General features: G+C 46.1%; 1 protein-coding gene across 9 annotated transcripts in view; it reads left to right on the forward strand.

Moving 5' to 3' along the window:
* The window catches only part of RBM47 (RNA binding motif protein 47), a 78868-nt gene extending 71593 nt beyond the window's left edge, over positions 1-7275 (forward strand). For 8 of the 9 annotated variants that reach the window (XM_064652973.1, XM_064652974.1, XM_064652976.1 and 5 more), the window contains 3 exons: positions 108-314; positions 3849-4051; positions 4443-7275. In XM_064652973.1, the coding sequence (XP_064509043.1) occupies positions 108-314; positions 3849-4051; positions 4443-4694 (662 nt within the window). In that variant the 3' untranslated portion in view covers positions 4695-7275. The remainder of the gene's footprint in view (positions 1-107; positions 315-3848; positions 4052-4442) is intronic. The other variant, XM_064652972.1, reaches the window with a different exon arrangement.
* The last annotated feature ends 7625 nt before the right edge of the window (positions 7276-14900 follow it).

A 14900-nucleotide genomic window follows, 5' to 3' on the forward strand; every position in this document is an offset into this window, starting at 1 on the left:
ACATCTCTAAGCATGTGCCTCTGGATCTCAGCCTGGGGTCAATTGTGCTCCCCATGGGGCTGTTGCTCTCCATTATTCACCATCCTCTTCTATGTTGTTATCATAAGCAGGCAGCATACGAGGCAGAGGGCGAGGTGCAGCTGGCAACAGAACCCCAGGCCCCAGGGGTTCCTACCTGGGGGGATACTCCGCCGGCCGTGGAATCTACAGCAGGTACCATGAAGGCAAAGGAAAACAGCAAGACAAAGGATACGAGCTGGTTCCCAACTTGGAGTTACCAGCCGTCAATCCGGTGGCCATTAAGCCTGGTGCAGGTTAGTATGTGCAAGGAGGGGAGGAAAGTAGGGGTGGTGGGCAAGTCCCCACTCCAAGCTCTCTGTCAGGCATGCAAGGGCTCCTCCAGGGCCAGCCCACAACTGCAGGGGTGAGGACAGCCCCAGTGCTCCCCTGTGCTAGATGCCTCCTGGCTCTAGCCAGGCTTTCTTCAAACAAGCGGCACATGGCAGGACAGGGGACAGGATCATCTGGGAACTCTTGAGGCCAAAGAAAAGAAGGGCTGAAGCAATGCCCACCCCTCCCGTCCTCTTTTCCACTTCCTCAGGAGGAAGCAGACTTTCCTCTCCATCTAGTCACATACACTAGAGCATGGTTTCTAAGAGCAATCTTCCTCTCTTTTAATGTCTTCAATGCTAATTTCACCCTGGGAGAATCTTATCCTAGATTTCCAGCCAGGCCAGAACTCTCCCCTTTAAATTTGTTTTTCTCCAGTGCTATGAGGCTGAGAAAAGGACATGGGGCTTTCCCACTGCAGGAAAGTCCCTGACAAGGCAAGCTCCTCCATCACCATCAGCAGCATGGAGAAGGAGCAATGCAAGGACCCCTAAGGGTCCAGCTTGCAGCAATACAATGCATAGAGGAGAGTCCTCATCTCTTCTGGGCTGTGGCAAGCCAGCCCAAGGGCTGGGGCAGGGGTTGGCCCCTTCTACCACTTTCTCAGCTGACTATCCAGCCCTTGCCATTCCCAGGTGAAGAAGACTGGAGATCTGCAAGTACTCAGGATCCTGTTTGGAAAGATTTTTATTTGAAAAATTAGCCTGGAAAGAAGCTCCTTGCAGGTGATGGGGACAAACCCCCTTGCAGAAGTCCTCATGTCTTCTCATTCCTTTCCATGTAAACTGTAACTGCAGGATCTAAGCGGTGTTTAATAATATAGCTACAGTGGTTTCCCAAAACATGCTCCATACTGTCAGTGAAAACTACAGCTTGCATCTAATGAATCATAGAATCATAGAATCAGCCGGGTTGGAAAAGACCTCCGAGATCATCAAGTCCAAGGCTGTGAAGAGTTCTTCATAACAGCTAGGTGAGACAATGTGAGAAGTCTAGAGACAAAGGAAGGCTGTTAAGATTAGAGCTATTTCCGAAGACAGATCAGATTTCCTGAGAAAACTACCCACTCAAAATCAGAAAATATTACCACTATGTGTGTTGGCAGAGATACTTCAGGAATTCCAGGTATTACTAAAGGATGCTTGAAAGGTGATCTTTGAAATGAATGCCTACTAGCGGTGTCTGTATTTCATTTGACTGCCAAACAAAAGCTTGAACCTCAAGTCTAAATGTTTCTACACTTAAAGCATGTTGAGATTCAGATTTTTTTTATCAGACCTTCCCCGCTAGTATGGTTCCAGCACAGCCTTTGAACACAGAAGTACCTGTTCTGTTTTCCCCAACCAGATCAGCTGATCCAGTGAGAGGTACCACATGCAAGACTTACCTCTCTTATGAAGAGGGTATGACTCTGAAAGCACATTACCAGAACAGAGGAGTAAAGATGTACCAACTCTGCAAAGTTACCTACTGCCTAGAAAAATCTTAAAGCTCATTTCTTTGCAAATGGTTAGAAAATTCCTGAGAGGTCACCCCAATACCCTAGGTGCCTGTTCCTGCTTTTCTGCTAGAGGTTACTACAGAATGAAGCATGTGAACTCTTTGCCTTTGCCCGGTGAGAAATTATCCAGGATATTTAAACCAGAAATAAAACTAGTTTGAGCTGACCGGGTGGATTCGGTGTAAAAGGAGAACTGGAAAACCTCATGAGTGGGGGTCTCTGCTTGATGAAATAGTAGTATTCCACTTGCAGAGGAAACATCTCTGCTGGAGAGATATCTGGTTGCAGTCTCCAGGATCAAAACAAGAGTACTGCTTTCGGGCACGTTCTTCCAGCAAACAGAATTGCACACTTTCTCATTGCAAAGTTTCATTGCACTGAAAGAAACCTATGTGCATATTTGGCTTCATTTCTGACTTACTGGCTGCACCTCCCATAGGTGCCAACATCACCTCTTAGTCCATCACCTATTATTTATTGATTACTTTATTTTCTTTGTTAAAAGGCTTGCAAGCTGAATGCTGCATGAAGTGCCAATGAAGAGCTTTGGACCACTAACCCAATGTCCCTGCCATGGGCAGGGATGTATTTCAGTAGTTCAGGTTGTTCAAAGGCTCATCCAACCTGAACTTGAACACTTCCAATAACTGGGCATCCACAACTTCTCTGGGCAACCTGTTCCAGAGACTCATCATAGAGTATGCCTTCCTTACATCCAATCTAAATCTACTCTCTTGCAGTTTAGAACCGTTACCCCTTGTCCTATCACTACAGGCCTTACTAAAACGTTTTTCATGTAAGCCCCCTTTAAGTACTGAAAGACTACAATAAGGACTTCCCAGAGTCTTCTTTTCTCCAGGCTGAACAACCCCAACTGTCTCAGTCTGACTTCACAGCAGAGGTGCTCCAGCCCTCTGAACATTCTCTGGAATGTTCTCCAACAGGTTCACATTCCCAGAGCTAGACACAGTACTCCATGTGGACAGTTACCAGACCTGAGTAAAAGGGCAGAATCACCTCCCTTGAACTGCTGGCCATGCTGCTTTTGATGCAGCCCATGATATAGCTGGCTTTCTGGGCTACAAGCATATGTTGCTGGGTCATGTGCAATTATTGTGATTATTGGAAATGCTTGGCAAAGCACATTTCTTCCCTAAGCAATGCCATGAAGCTCTGCTTTGAACCACATACAAACTCACCATCTCTGAACACTATCATTCTGACCAGAGTGTTTTCCCTTTGTCTGAAAGATTATGGCTCAGTTTATTTCAGGTTGTCCAATTTTGGCATGATGGAGACTTCCAAAGAGCAATTTCTTTTTTTTTTTTTTTTTCATTAAATAGATTGATTTTGTAGCAGACAGATGGGATAAAACACATTTAGCCAAGCTAGTCCTGGGAAATGCATAATAGTAAATCAGCTGATATTTCACAGAGTTGGCCAAAGGAGGGTATGTAAACCAGACCAGTTGCTGCCTGTAACTTCTGGAGTACAAACCCCATTTTTCTGTCCTGAAGCTGCTCTTCCTATTGATCTCAACAGCTGGAGTGGGGACCCCACTGGGATACTGCACACTCCTACCCATCCTTGTGCTCAGGCCACGCTCTTGGTCAAGGGGAGGACAAGAGGTCGTCAGAAGGGGCTGTGTAAATCCAGGTCACAGCTTCCAGTGCCCAGCAGGACTCTGGCCCTAAAACATCCATGCCAGGAGCATGGGGGAAAACTCTGGACCAAGCAATTAGCAGCAAGTCCATTACCATGCATCAGCCATGGTGCTCCCACCCATGGGTAGGACAGAGGTGCCTCAGATCTCCTGCATGCACATGAGGCTAGCTGCCCTTGTAAGAGCAGCACAGGATCACTGCTGGAGAGTTTGCACATCTGGGAGGGAGAGCTCTTTTAGATGAGGTCATGGAAACTCTTTCCCAATGCATCTGATATGTCTGGTCTCTCCTAGTGGCCATCCCTGCCATTGGTGCCCAGTACTCCATGTTTCAGGCTGCACCACCAGCCAAGATGATGGAAGATGGTAAAATCCACACTGTTGAACACATCATCAACCCTATAGCTGTCCAGCAGGACCCAGCCAGTGCAGCAGCTGCCGCAGCAGCCGCAGCTGCAGCTGTAATACCAGCGGTCTCAACGCCTCCTCCCTTCCAGGTGAGCTCAGCATGGAAGTCCTGCTTCCCATACATCCTACTTCCCATACATCCTGCTATGTATACCCAGTGTGGGGGGAAGACTAGTCTCTTGCCCTGCTTCTGTTCAGGAGATGCTGTTGAGGATGTTACGGTGCCCAACAGCCCTGCAGTTCATCTGACCTGTCTTAGACATCTGCACATTGGGCGACTGCTTTCCCCACTATGGGGGACCCAAACTGTGAGGGAGGGAACAGCCTCCCTTGATAGCATAACTCTCAGTCAAGAGGGCATGCACTGCCTACCCCCTCATTATCTGCTTCTCTTCTAGGGGGTTTGCAATTCAGAGTGTGGAAGCAAGATGTAACAACAAATTAAGCACTTCTTTTGAGGTCTTTACCCTTTCCTTTCAGGGTCGACCCATCACACCAGTGTACACCATGGCTCCCAATGTGCAGCGGATCCCCACAGCCGGGATTTATGGGACAAGTTATGTGCCATTCGCGGCACCTGCTGCGGCAACAGCAACAATAGCCACGCTACAGAAGAACGCCGCTGCTGCCGCTGCTGCTGCCGCCTATGGAGGATATGCTGGCTACATCCCCCCAGCTTTCCCAGCTGCCACCATCCAGGTGCCCATCCATGACATCTACCAGACGTATTGAGACTGCCAGCAGAGGAGGATGGCAGAGAAACACACACTGAAGGAACACTTTACTATTTATGAAGAAAGAACCGTCTGCAAAAGAGTAAATATTTGGGCTTGGTAAACTGATGCAGAAAGTGAAGAATGCCATAGAAAAATGTGTTCGAAATATTTTCTATGCTTGAAGGTTTCACTAACTTTTTTAGGCTATTTTTAAAATTTAACAGGCCTATATTCATACATTTCCAAAGGACCTCAATGCATCCAGCCCACCGCTGACATGCACTTATACGCATTGTAGTGGGATTGCATAGGGTCTTTTTTTTTTTTAGCAGTTATATTTTCAATATATTTGTGGTATGAAGGTTATTTTTTAGTAATTTCTGCACTCCAGAGATGTCTATTTTGTAGTGCCTTTAATAATATATCAGCTATATATTAAAAAGCACACCTGAGCAGCTAGGGAAAGTTTTAACAATATATTTTGAAGAATATATTCAATATTTAAGGAATACATACCTTAGTGTTTTGTTTTGTTTTGTTTTTTAAGAAAAAAACAACATGTATCTTATTTAAAAATTATACTGGAAAGTGCAATTTGAAAAATGTGCAAGACCTCTGCAGTTTTGTGCTGGCATTAATACAATCTGCTCTTTCTTATTTGAAATCACAAGTAACTAATACTGACTGTTTGGGAGAAAGAGAAAATGAAAAAAAGCCTTCTCACACATACCTCTTCACAGTGTGACTTGCAGGCTTGTCTTAAGCAAAGGAAAGGCTCCAAGTTTTCCTTAACAACTGGATTTTCTATTTATTGAAGCTACTAGTAGTTGGAATATGTGCAGAAATGAGTAGCAGATATTTTACGCAAGGTGTCTTGACTTAGATCTTCATCCAGTATAAAGCCTAGGCTCTTTTTCAATGCTCTTTATTTTATTCTTTGAAGTATATGTTGTAGTGACTAAGAATGTATGCTGTCAAGAGCAGCCATGCTCTCACTGAGACGATATGCAGCATTACTTACCTATTGCTCCATCATGTTCCATGAGAAATTTCAAAGGTACTAGGTGTGGTAGTGATACTGGAATTAGTGAAACAGGGGCTAGCCCCCCTCCCAGCCTCCCTTCCACTTTTAATTTCCATTCTCCGCAACTGGAGTTGTACATGCACATCGGGGCGGGAGTGATTAGACCCAATGATTTTAAGACATAGAGCTTGTAAATATCTTTTAATATACATTTTTAAAGTCATTTTATGTTGCAAATTTACATAGTATGTGGTTTGCCACAAAACAAAAACCTTTTATTGCGATATTATAAAAAAGTTTGTTTTATTAAGAAGTAAATATATTACTGCAGTGTTTTGTGGCCTGTTTAAAGGCTTTTATTTAGTAGTGCAGTGAATGTAAAACATAGTAAAATGGTAAAGAAATATCTTGCCCTTTGTATGAAGTGCATCAGCTCTGCAAACACAGCTCTGGTGACACAAGGTGCATAGCAGGGAGTCAGTAAACAATGTTCCTTTACTTTTTGTGGTATGAGTACCTACCAAAGGGGTTTCGCATTGAGTATATTTTGAAAACTGAATCACTCTCAGACTGCATCCAGCTCAGTTAAGTGACCTTTTTAATACGCTTCTTCTGCTTGCCTCAAAATTGAGCAGTTGTATTTTAGGTGCTCTTGCTCAGACAAGCTGAGCTCCCCTTGACCCTGTCCACCCGTTACCAAAAGCACTGTGAGGTTAACCATTAGGTCGGACTCTGCCCCTCCACGCCCCTTCCCAGGATACTTTTTATTGTCTGTACCTGCCCATCTGAAAGCACATCCAGACCTCAGCCCCCAGGCCCTGCCCCTGTGTAGGAGAAGAGGAGGAGATACGGGCAAAGCCTGGGGAGCAGGAGAGAAAAGCCCCCAGGAGGAGGCCAGCACTGTATCCTCCAGTCCTCCAGGTAAGGCTTTCCACGGCTCAGCCATGGGTCCTTAGGCCATGCACAAACACCCCTGGGGGCAAGAAAAGGCAGTCTAGTACTTTGGGCCCCTGCTGGCCTCCTTACAGCCCCATGCCATGGCTGACTCACAGACGAGGGAGGAAGGGTGATGGCTTCCTTCCCAGTAATCCTCTCTGCCAGCAGGACAAGAGTCCTGCTCCTCACAGAGGTGGCAGGAAGAGAAAGGAGCCAATAAGGGCAAACCCTGATGTGCCCCAGGCCACCACTGGGTGCTGCCTTAGTCAGGGTAGGAGCAGGGAGTACCCAGGGATGGAGGCAAGACCTGGGGAATGCAGGCAGCCAGATCATGCTGAGCCTCCCGCCCATGCCTGTCTTTTACACTTTTTTCTAAACCATTTCATGTACACTACTACTGAGGTAAGTCTCATAACTTGAAATGTGAACATCTCTAGGTTAAGAACAAACTATTCTAAGGAAAAAAAAATATATATAAAACAAAGCCAGTGTGCCTTATTCTCAAAAGAGCTGATATTTTAGATATTTTATTGTATCTCTTTTCTCTGTATTGTCAGAAGCCTCTGAGTTTGTTTAGTTCTTGCTCCATTTACGGTACATTTCTAGGATGTAGTGAATAAAGCATTCTTTAAAAACAGAGACTGTTATTTCATTGCAACATCCCATTCTGCCAAGGCTGTGCTCTTCTCTGAGCTGGGAAGAGGTTGTTTGGGGCAGGAGGTGAGCAGGACACTGCAATCGGGATCCCCATGAGCTCCTGCATGGAGGAGAGATGAACTGTCCCATTGGCTCCGCCACACCACCACCTGCAGAGGACAGTGACCTCCCCAGCATGCATACTGGGTATCTCCCCATTCTTCCAGCAGCTTCTGAACAGCCTAAATCTCTTTTTGTATCCAGTTTAGAGTCAATGCCTGGATGTGGATAGAGCTGAAGCTGGCATCCCTCTGTGCTCTCCATCCACCCAGTGCACAAACACCTGTAACTCTGTTGCATGTCCTCACTGCAGGGCAGGAGCACTGGGGACTGGCGCATCATTTTCATCTCAACATGCTTCTTGCTTCAAATGTACAGAAAGCTAAGCTGTGCCTCTTGGCAGGATTTGCAGGTCTCCAGAATCCCGGGCTGTATCCTTGGTGTAAGTCCACCTCAAGAAAATTTGCTGCAAATACCAACTCTGGAGAAAAGAGCAGTGTGAGGCAGCAGAGGTAAATGACTTTATGTCATTTTCCAGAAGCCCTGCTAATCAGAGAGGTCCCACTTGCCAGGAAGGTATCAAATCTGACATCCATGTACAAGACAGGGCAGAAGGAGAAACCAGGAAACTAACAGGGGTGACCTTAGTGTAAATACACTTAGTGTATGAGGGAAGGGCTGTGGATGTTTTCTGCCTTGATTTTAATAATGCCTTTGGCACTGTCTTCCACAACATTCTTCTGGAGAAACTAGCTTCCCATGACATGAAGGGGCATACTCTTCACTGTGTAAAAAACTGGCTGGATGGTCAGGCACAGAGAATGGTGGTGAATGGAGTTACATCCTGCTGGCAGCTGGTCACAAGTGGTGTTCCCCAACGCTCCGTGTTGGGTCCAGTCCTGTTTAATATCTTTGTTGATGATCTGAATGAGGGGATTGAGTTCACCCTCAGTCAGTTTGCAGATGACACCAAGTTAGGGAGGAGTGTTGATCTGCTGGAGAGTAGAAAGACTCTGCACAGAGATCTGGACAGGCTGGATCAATGGCCCAAGGTCAACAGTACAAGGTTCAACATGGTGAAGTGCTGAGTCCTGAACCTGGGTCACAACAACCCCAGGCAGTGCTACAGTCTGGGGGCAGAGTGGCTGGAATGCAGACCAGCAGAAAAGGACCTGGGGGTGCTGGTCAACAGCAGTTAGTGTGCCCAGGTGGTCAAAAAGGCCAGTGGCCTGTATCAGAAACAGTGTGGCCAGCAGGACCGGGGCAGTGATCATCCTCCCCCTATATTGGCACTGGTGAGGCCACACCTCAAATCCTGTGCTCAGTTTTGGGCCCTTCATTACAGGAAAGGCAATGAGGCACTGGACCAAGTCCAGAGAAGGGCAACAGAGCTGGTGAAGGGTCTGGAGCACAAATCTTATGAGGAGCAGCTGAGGGAGCTGGGGTTATTTAGCCTGGAGAAAAGGAGGCTCATGGGAGACCTTATTGCTCTCTACAGTTACCTGAAAGGAAGTAGTAGCAAGGTGGGGGTCGGTCTCTTCTCCCAGGTAACAAGCCATAGGACAAAAAGAAATGGCCTCAAGTTGTGCCAGAGGGGATTTAAATTGGTTATTAGGAAAAACTCCTTCACTGAAAGTGTGGTCAAGCATTGGCACAGGCTGCACAGGGAAGTGGTGGAATCACCATTCCCTGGAAGTGTTAAAAAGCATGTGGATGTGCCACCTGGGACATGGTTTATCAGTGAACACAGCAGTGCTAGGTTAGCAGTGGGATTCAATGATCTTGGACATCTTTTCCAACCTTAATGATTCTATTATTCATTTGGATGAGAAAGAAATCCCCAGCAAACCATGGCCCTTTACAGGTGTTCAAACATGAGGCAAGCCCTTCACAAAAAGCAGTGTTTTCCAAGTGCGATGAAGAACTGTGCCACACTGAAATGTGTTTCTGGCCCTTTCCTTTTCCCTTTATCCAAGCTACCCCACATTAAAATTAATCTACACGGGTTTTTTTAAACATACACTTCACAAGATAATTTCTTTATTTTCCTAGACTGCTGATTTCTGACTTCAGTTTTCTAAAATTTTCATTAATAATTAACTCATTGTAAGGTCGAAATATACAAGACATTCTCAGGATATTAATGTACACAAGACCAGAGAAATGCAATTGTTCTTTCAAGATGACCTTGCTGCCTTGGGAATGTCAAGAGCTCTGCTGAGGCCTTAGGCACTGTGACAACTCAGAATGCTGCCAAGGTGATCCCATTCCCTTTTTGAATGTCTTTCTTGGCGATCTTGAAGAGCAGGCGTGCACTTCCCTGGCTGGTATTGTCCTAAACTGCTAAAAACCATCTTTGACTTGGTTCAGGAAACACCACCCATTAACACCAACTGTGATACAACTGCTATATGAACAGATTAACAAGAAATTCAAGTGCATTAGTACCACTCTGAAATAGGAACATCTCATTGATATAAACATTAGAGCTCAAAGTATATGCAAAATGCACTTTTGATACATCCAAAAAGGTATATGCTGAACCTCATCTCTTTCTCTGTGGCTGGTGTTACACCCCTAACATGTCCGGTCTGGAAGGGTCCTGAGTACCTACTGTGTGCCAATCAGCCACAAAACTGGACCATCATGCTGACCTGTAAAATAAATAAACTTCAGACCTACCTCATAACAAGAGAAAATACCTCTGCGGTGCATCTAAAAGCCAGCAAAAGTCAGGGTTTATGCTCCAGTGTGTCAATTAAATGCTAAATCATACTTGACTGAGTTTTAGGGCCGAGTCCTGCCTGTCAGCAAAATGGTTGGAAGGGTGTTGCAGGGAGAAGCAGCAAGCTAGGGAATAAAAAAAGGCAGTTTTGTGGCACCAAGTCCTTCCCTCTTGGCACAAAGGCAGGCTGTGCCATGCAATTGTGATTGTTCAAGTTGCCAAAGAGGAAAGAGACTATGGAAAGTTTTGGAAATTTGGTACTGTAGAAGTATTTCCACATGAAGTATTTCCTGACAAGCTGACGAATTACATCAGATATTTTTTTTCTCCAGACAGAAGACCAGGACTGGAGTTCACCTGTTTCCTAATCAAAGAAGACAGAAGCTCTGTCTCACATTTCTCGCTCAGGCAAAACTGCAGATCACACATGTGGGAGGTGAGCACTCAAGGACTGTGTCTGTATTAGAAAACTTCATAGGGGAAAAATGTTCAGATGTGCTCACGTTTGTCCCATGTGCACCAAATGGGTGTCTTCCCAGCATAGCGACAGACGTCTTCATCTGTATAGGCTGCGCCAGGTTATGTTCTGCCCCATTCTGGGCCCCAGGGTTTCACCTCCATCTGCCAGGACTCCCCACAGCTGTCTTTCCCCAGGGCATTGAAGAGACAAAATAACAAACTTGGGTTGTGGTCTGGTGCCCATCCTGATTGTTCCTGCTCTTCTGCATGCAGGTGGTTGCCACACTGAAGGAAGCTGGGTCACTTTCCATGTTCTGGCTGACACCATTGTACTTTTACTTTGAAGCGAGATACGCTTTTGTTCGAGTTTTTTTTCCCTCTTTCCAAACACACTCGTGTAATTTTTTTCTAGATAGGTTGCACTTTGAGCCCATCCTTGTGTGTTTTTGCAATGTCACGGAAGTTCAGCCTTAGCTCAGCCACTGCCAGCAATCCATGCACTGGTGGGAAGCAGGAAGCCACAGGTAAGCCAGAATATCTTCATGAAGCTGAAATAAATCCCTGCAAACAGCCTAGACAAGCCACAGGAGTGACCTCAAGCTAACTAGCAGAGAGAAATATGCATTTAAATTGCTCAGAGGCAAACCAGCCTACCCTTAGAGCAGGTCCTTTGTTCCAAAACTTTGAAGCAATAACTACCACAAGCAATTCTCAGTTCTGTAACAAATCTGTAGGATATGGACCAGGGTGTCTTACAGGCACTCAACAGGGCATGCAATAGCAAGGGGTTACTTATTAAACTTATTATGCATGCACTGACTGTACACAGGACATCCTGAGTCTCTCGAGTCTTTGACTTTTCGGCTGCTGTCCCATGCAGGAGGGCTTTCTGGCCACATGGATAAGCTAAATATTCCCTTAAAGCTTGGCTTCACTCCAGGCAGACAGATCCCTTGGCTCACCAACCTTCATGCAGGACACAGAGGGTCACAATCCTGGTCAGTAGCTGAAATGCTGGCACCCAAGTAGCAACTGTACAGCTGCCGAGAGCTTGGCAGAGCACTGGAACAGTGAAACCCCAGGAGCTGCTTCCAGCACAGCCAACATGAGCTACTGCTCATGGAAAAAGCAATCATGGAAATCTGCTCTAATTTGTAGTTGGGAAGAAAAATCAGCTCCTGTTTGGCACTGTATTCTCTCAAGTCCCAAACTCCTTTATACCCATCACCCTTACTCAGGACCCAAATTCACACATGCTGATTCAAACCATCAACCTCCTCAGCATCTCTGGCAGGCAGGTTTTCACCAGGTTCATCCACCTTGCCTTTTCCTAAGCCCACTACCTGGCTCCAAGGGTGAACAGATATCACAAAAACACGGGGAGCTCTGTTCCTATTTTCAAAAAAGCCTATGTGCTGCTCGAGGATCTCCTGCTGAGCTCACCTAGCATTTCTTAATTTCACCAGGGTGACTGAGACCTGGACCCCCTCCCTGCAGCATGTGTGAGGTTTCGAGACACTCTGATTAAGTGACTGTGTTACACATTTTGGCTTTCATACAAGTTTTTCTCAGTCTACTCCTTTTGGAGTTGGGACCAGAACACCACCAAGGTCTAAAAGGATTAAATTTAAGAGTAATAAATGGTATTTTAAATTTAAATTAAAAAAAAAATCCACTCCCTGAGTAAACCAACTTCCTTGTCTTTCTGTGACATCTTTGTGAGCGATAGGAAGGGAGGGAGAATACGGAAATGTACAGCACTTGGCACGGGTTACACCTCAAACTAGTTTTTCAACATTTTACAACCAGCTCTGGCCATGTGATCTGTGTGGAAAGATAAACTGAGACATTTAATCCTATTTTTCTTTTTTCTTTTTTTCTTCTTTTTTTTTTTTTTTTTTTTTACCACAAGGAAGTGAATTTCATGTGGTTGCGATCATTAAATTACAGTAAATGATTTGCCCGTATGAGGAAAAAAAATGCAACGGAGTGGTTTAACATAGGGAGGGCTGGGATAGGGCAGTTGTTTGTGACCAAATACCCTTCCCTAGCTTGAAAACTCAGTGAGCTTCATTGTTTCTCCCCGCCTGTGACACTTAGGGACGTGTCAGCTCATTGTAGGTGAGAATTGCCCACTATTTGCTTTTGTAACCAGAGTATGAATAACAACCTTCCAAAAGCTTCCAAAGCTTTTTGAGCTAAAGCAGCAGCAATTACCCTCACAGAAAGTTATTTAACGCCATATCATTCTGGAAAGCAGCAAGCTTTAAAACTTTTGCTTCATCTCCAGAATATTACTGGCTGTTGAAATGACAGCTGGGTGCCTGGTGAGCAGGGCACTCGCTGCACTGTGATAGGGAAAGCCGGTTCAGACCAACTAGAGGCGCACGTCTGCCTCCACCCTGGATCGGGGACATGATCCCGGAGAGAAGCATGTGGGCAGAGGCCAGGGTACTCAGCAAGTCCCTCCTCATGGAGCACCGCCAGGGACCAGCATGCACAAGAGCAGTCCCTGTCCCTGAGACACTGTAGGCTGGGTCGTGACTAGGGGGCATCTTTGGCAAGGCAATGGTTAATTAGTATTGTCAGCTGAGATGAGGACCCAGGCTGGCAAAATGTTAATGGAGACAGAATACATTCGAGAAACTCTGCAGCACATGAGTCGCCCCCGGTGCGGTCCGGAGGGGACACGCTGATTTTCCTGGTTGCTCAGAGAACTGCTCGCAAATGACTGACGGGTGCGATAGCAGTTGTCAGACTGCCAGGCACTGGAGATTGTCTTCTCCAGCACTGAGGGTGGCATACTTGCTGATTTCTGAGAACTGTGGCTTTTTTCTTCTGTTTTTTTTTTTTCTGTTTGGCTTCACTCCCACATGCTAACACATACCAATATCTTCTTTAGAGCAACATTAGTCTGATTATTGAAAAAGCTTTTTGCTACAGTCTGCTTGATCCATAGAAACGTTGGTCTAAGCAAGATAACAGCTAAAGTTGAAAAGTACGTTTGTAAAGGCACTGCTGCTATTCCTTGGAACATGCCAGCTGTACAGGGTAAGCAGGGCTTTTCATCTCAGGTGTTATGAGAGTATGACATCCAAGTTTCCAAACTGGAGCTGGCTTAGCTTTGACGAGCCCAGAACAATGGCAGGTGAGCCACACACCACAGGCACCTGCAACCTGCACCTACTGGGAGAACCGCTGCTGCCAGCCCAGTCTGGCTCCACCAGCCCCCACTGGCCAAGACGGGCCGAAGGGGAGGAGCAAGGGCTTGTGTTTAACCAGGCTCAGCTTCCTGATGCGGTCTGCCACGTCACCACGGGAACCATTGCACTGGCACAGGCAGAGGGGTGAGCTGTGCAGCCCAAGGGAACTCCGCAGGATCAGCCTGACATCTGCTCCCCTCTCATCTTGCCTCCGTTCACAGGGGGATGGTGAGGGCACAGTGGCAAAAGCACACCTAGCAATGCCCTGGGCAGGTGAGCGTGGCACGGCAGAGCAATGTGAAAGCCCCACCTTTGGCACAGAGAACATCGTGTACATGAAATTGGGCAATGCCACATTGCACTGTGACTCCTCCCATCAGGTTGCTTCTGATACTCAGCCCCAATATTTCCTTCTGTGAGCCATTTTTTATTAACTGGCAGCTCTCCTGCTCCCATTTATTCTTGTGAGTAGGTTTTTTCAAAAGATAATTCTTGGGCTCAGAACAGCCCCACATTTCATGCCAGCTGTGTTTCCCCTGGGGTTTGCTCCACCATCCTCCTCTCATCTGTTCTGCCTAGTCTTTCCTGCTGCTTGCACAATGGCATAACACATCTCCTCAATCCTTAGGAGGAGCTGCAGGCCAGCAGCAAGTGCCATCAGTGAGAGAAGGATCAAGCATTGGTAGCCCTTCCACACATCAGCCCTGCCCCAGCTGCTGCTCCCCCCAGCTTTCTCCTGCCATGATCTCAGGATCCTACTGATGGCAGTGCTCCCAGACACTGCAATCACCTCCTCATCTTTAAGAGGTTTACCTCCAGTTCACTTGAGCAATGGATTTTCATGTCTGGAAACGGGGAAAGCTGCAGGGAGAGCTGACCTGACCATTTTGATCCCCTGAGGCTGTGTTGCCTTTAAATAGGGAACAGAGAAAAGTGTTAATGAAAAATAAAGGATGAACAGGCTTCTTGTGACATCACGCCTCTGTGGGTCTTATTTGGATGGTGTATCAGACTGCACTTGTGCAGAAGTATTTTCTTCTCATCTTACCACTACTACGGAAAATTCCTACCAAGAAGCATCTCAGAATTTGACTTTAACAAAACTTAGGAACACTCTGAAACTGTATAAGATAAGTGATCACATATAATAGTCTTAAATAATCATAACTCAATGATATT

The sequence above is a fragment of the Pseudopipra pipra genome, chromosome 4 (assembly GCF_036250125.1).
Source record: "Pseudopipra pipra isolate bDixPip1 chromosome 4, bDixPip1.hap1, whole genome shotgun sequence".
NCBI lineage: Eukaryota > Metazoa > Chordata > Aves > Passeriformes > Pipridae > Pseudopipra > Pseudopipra pipra.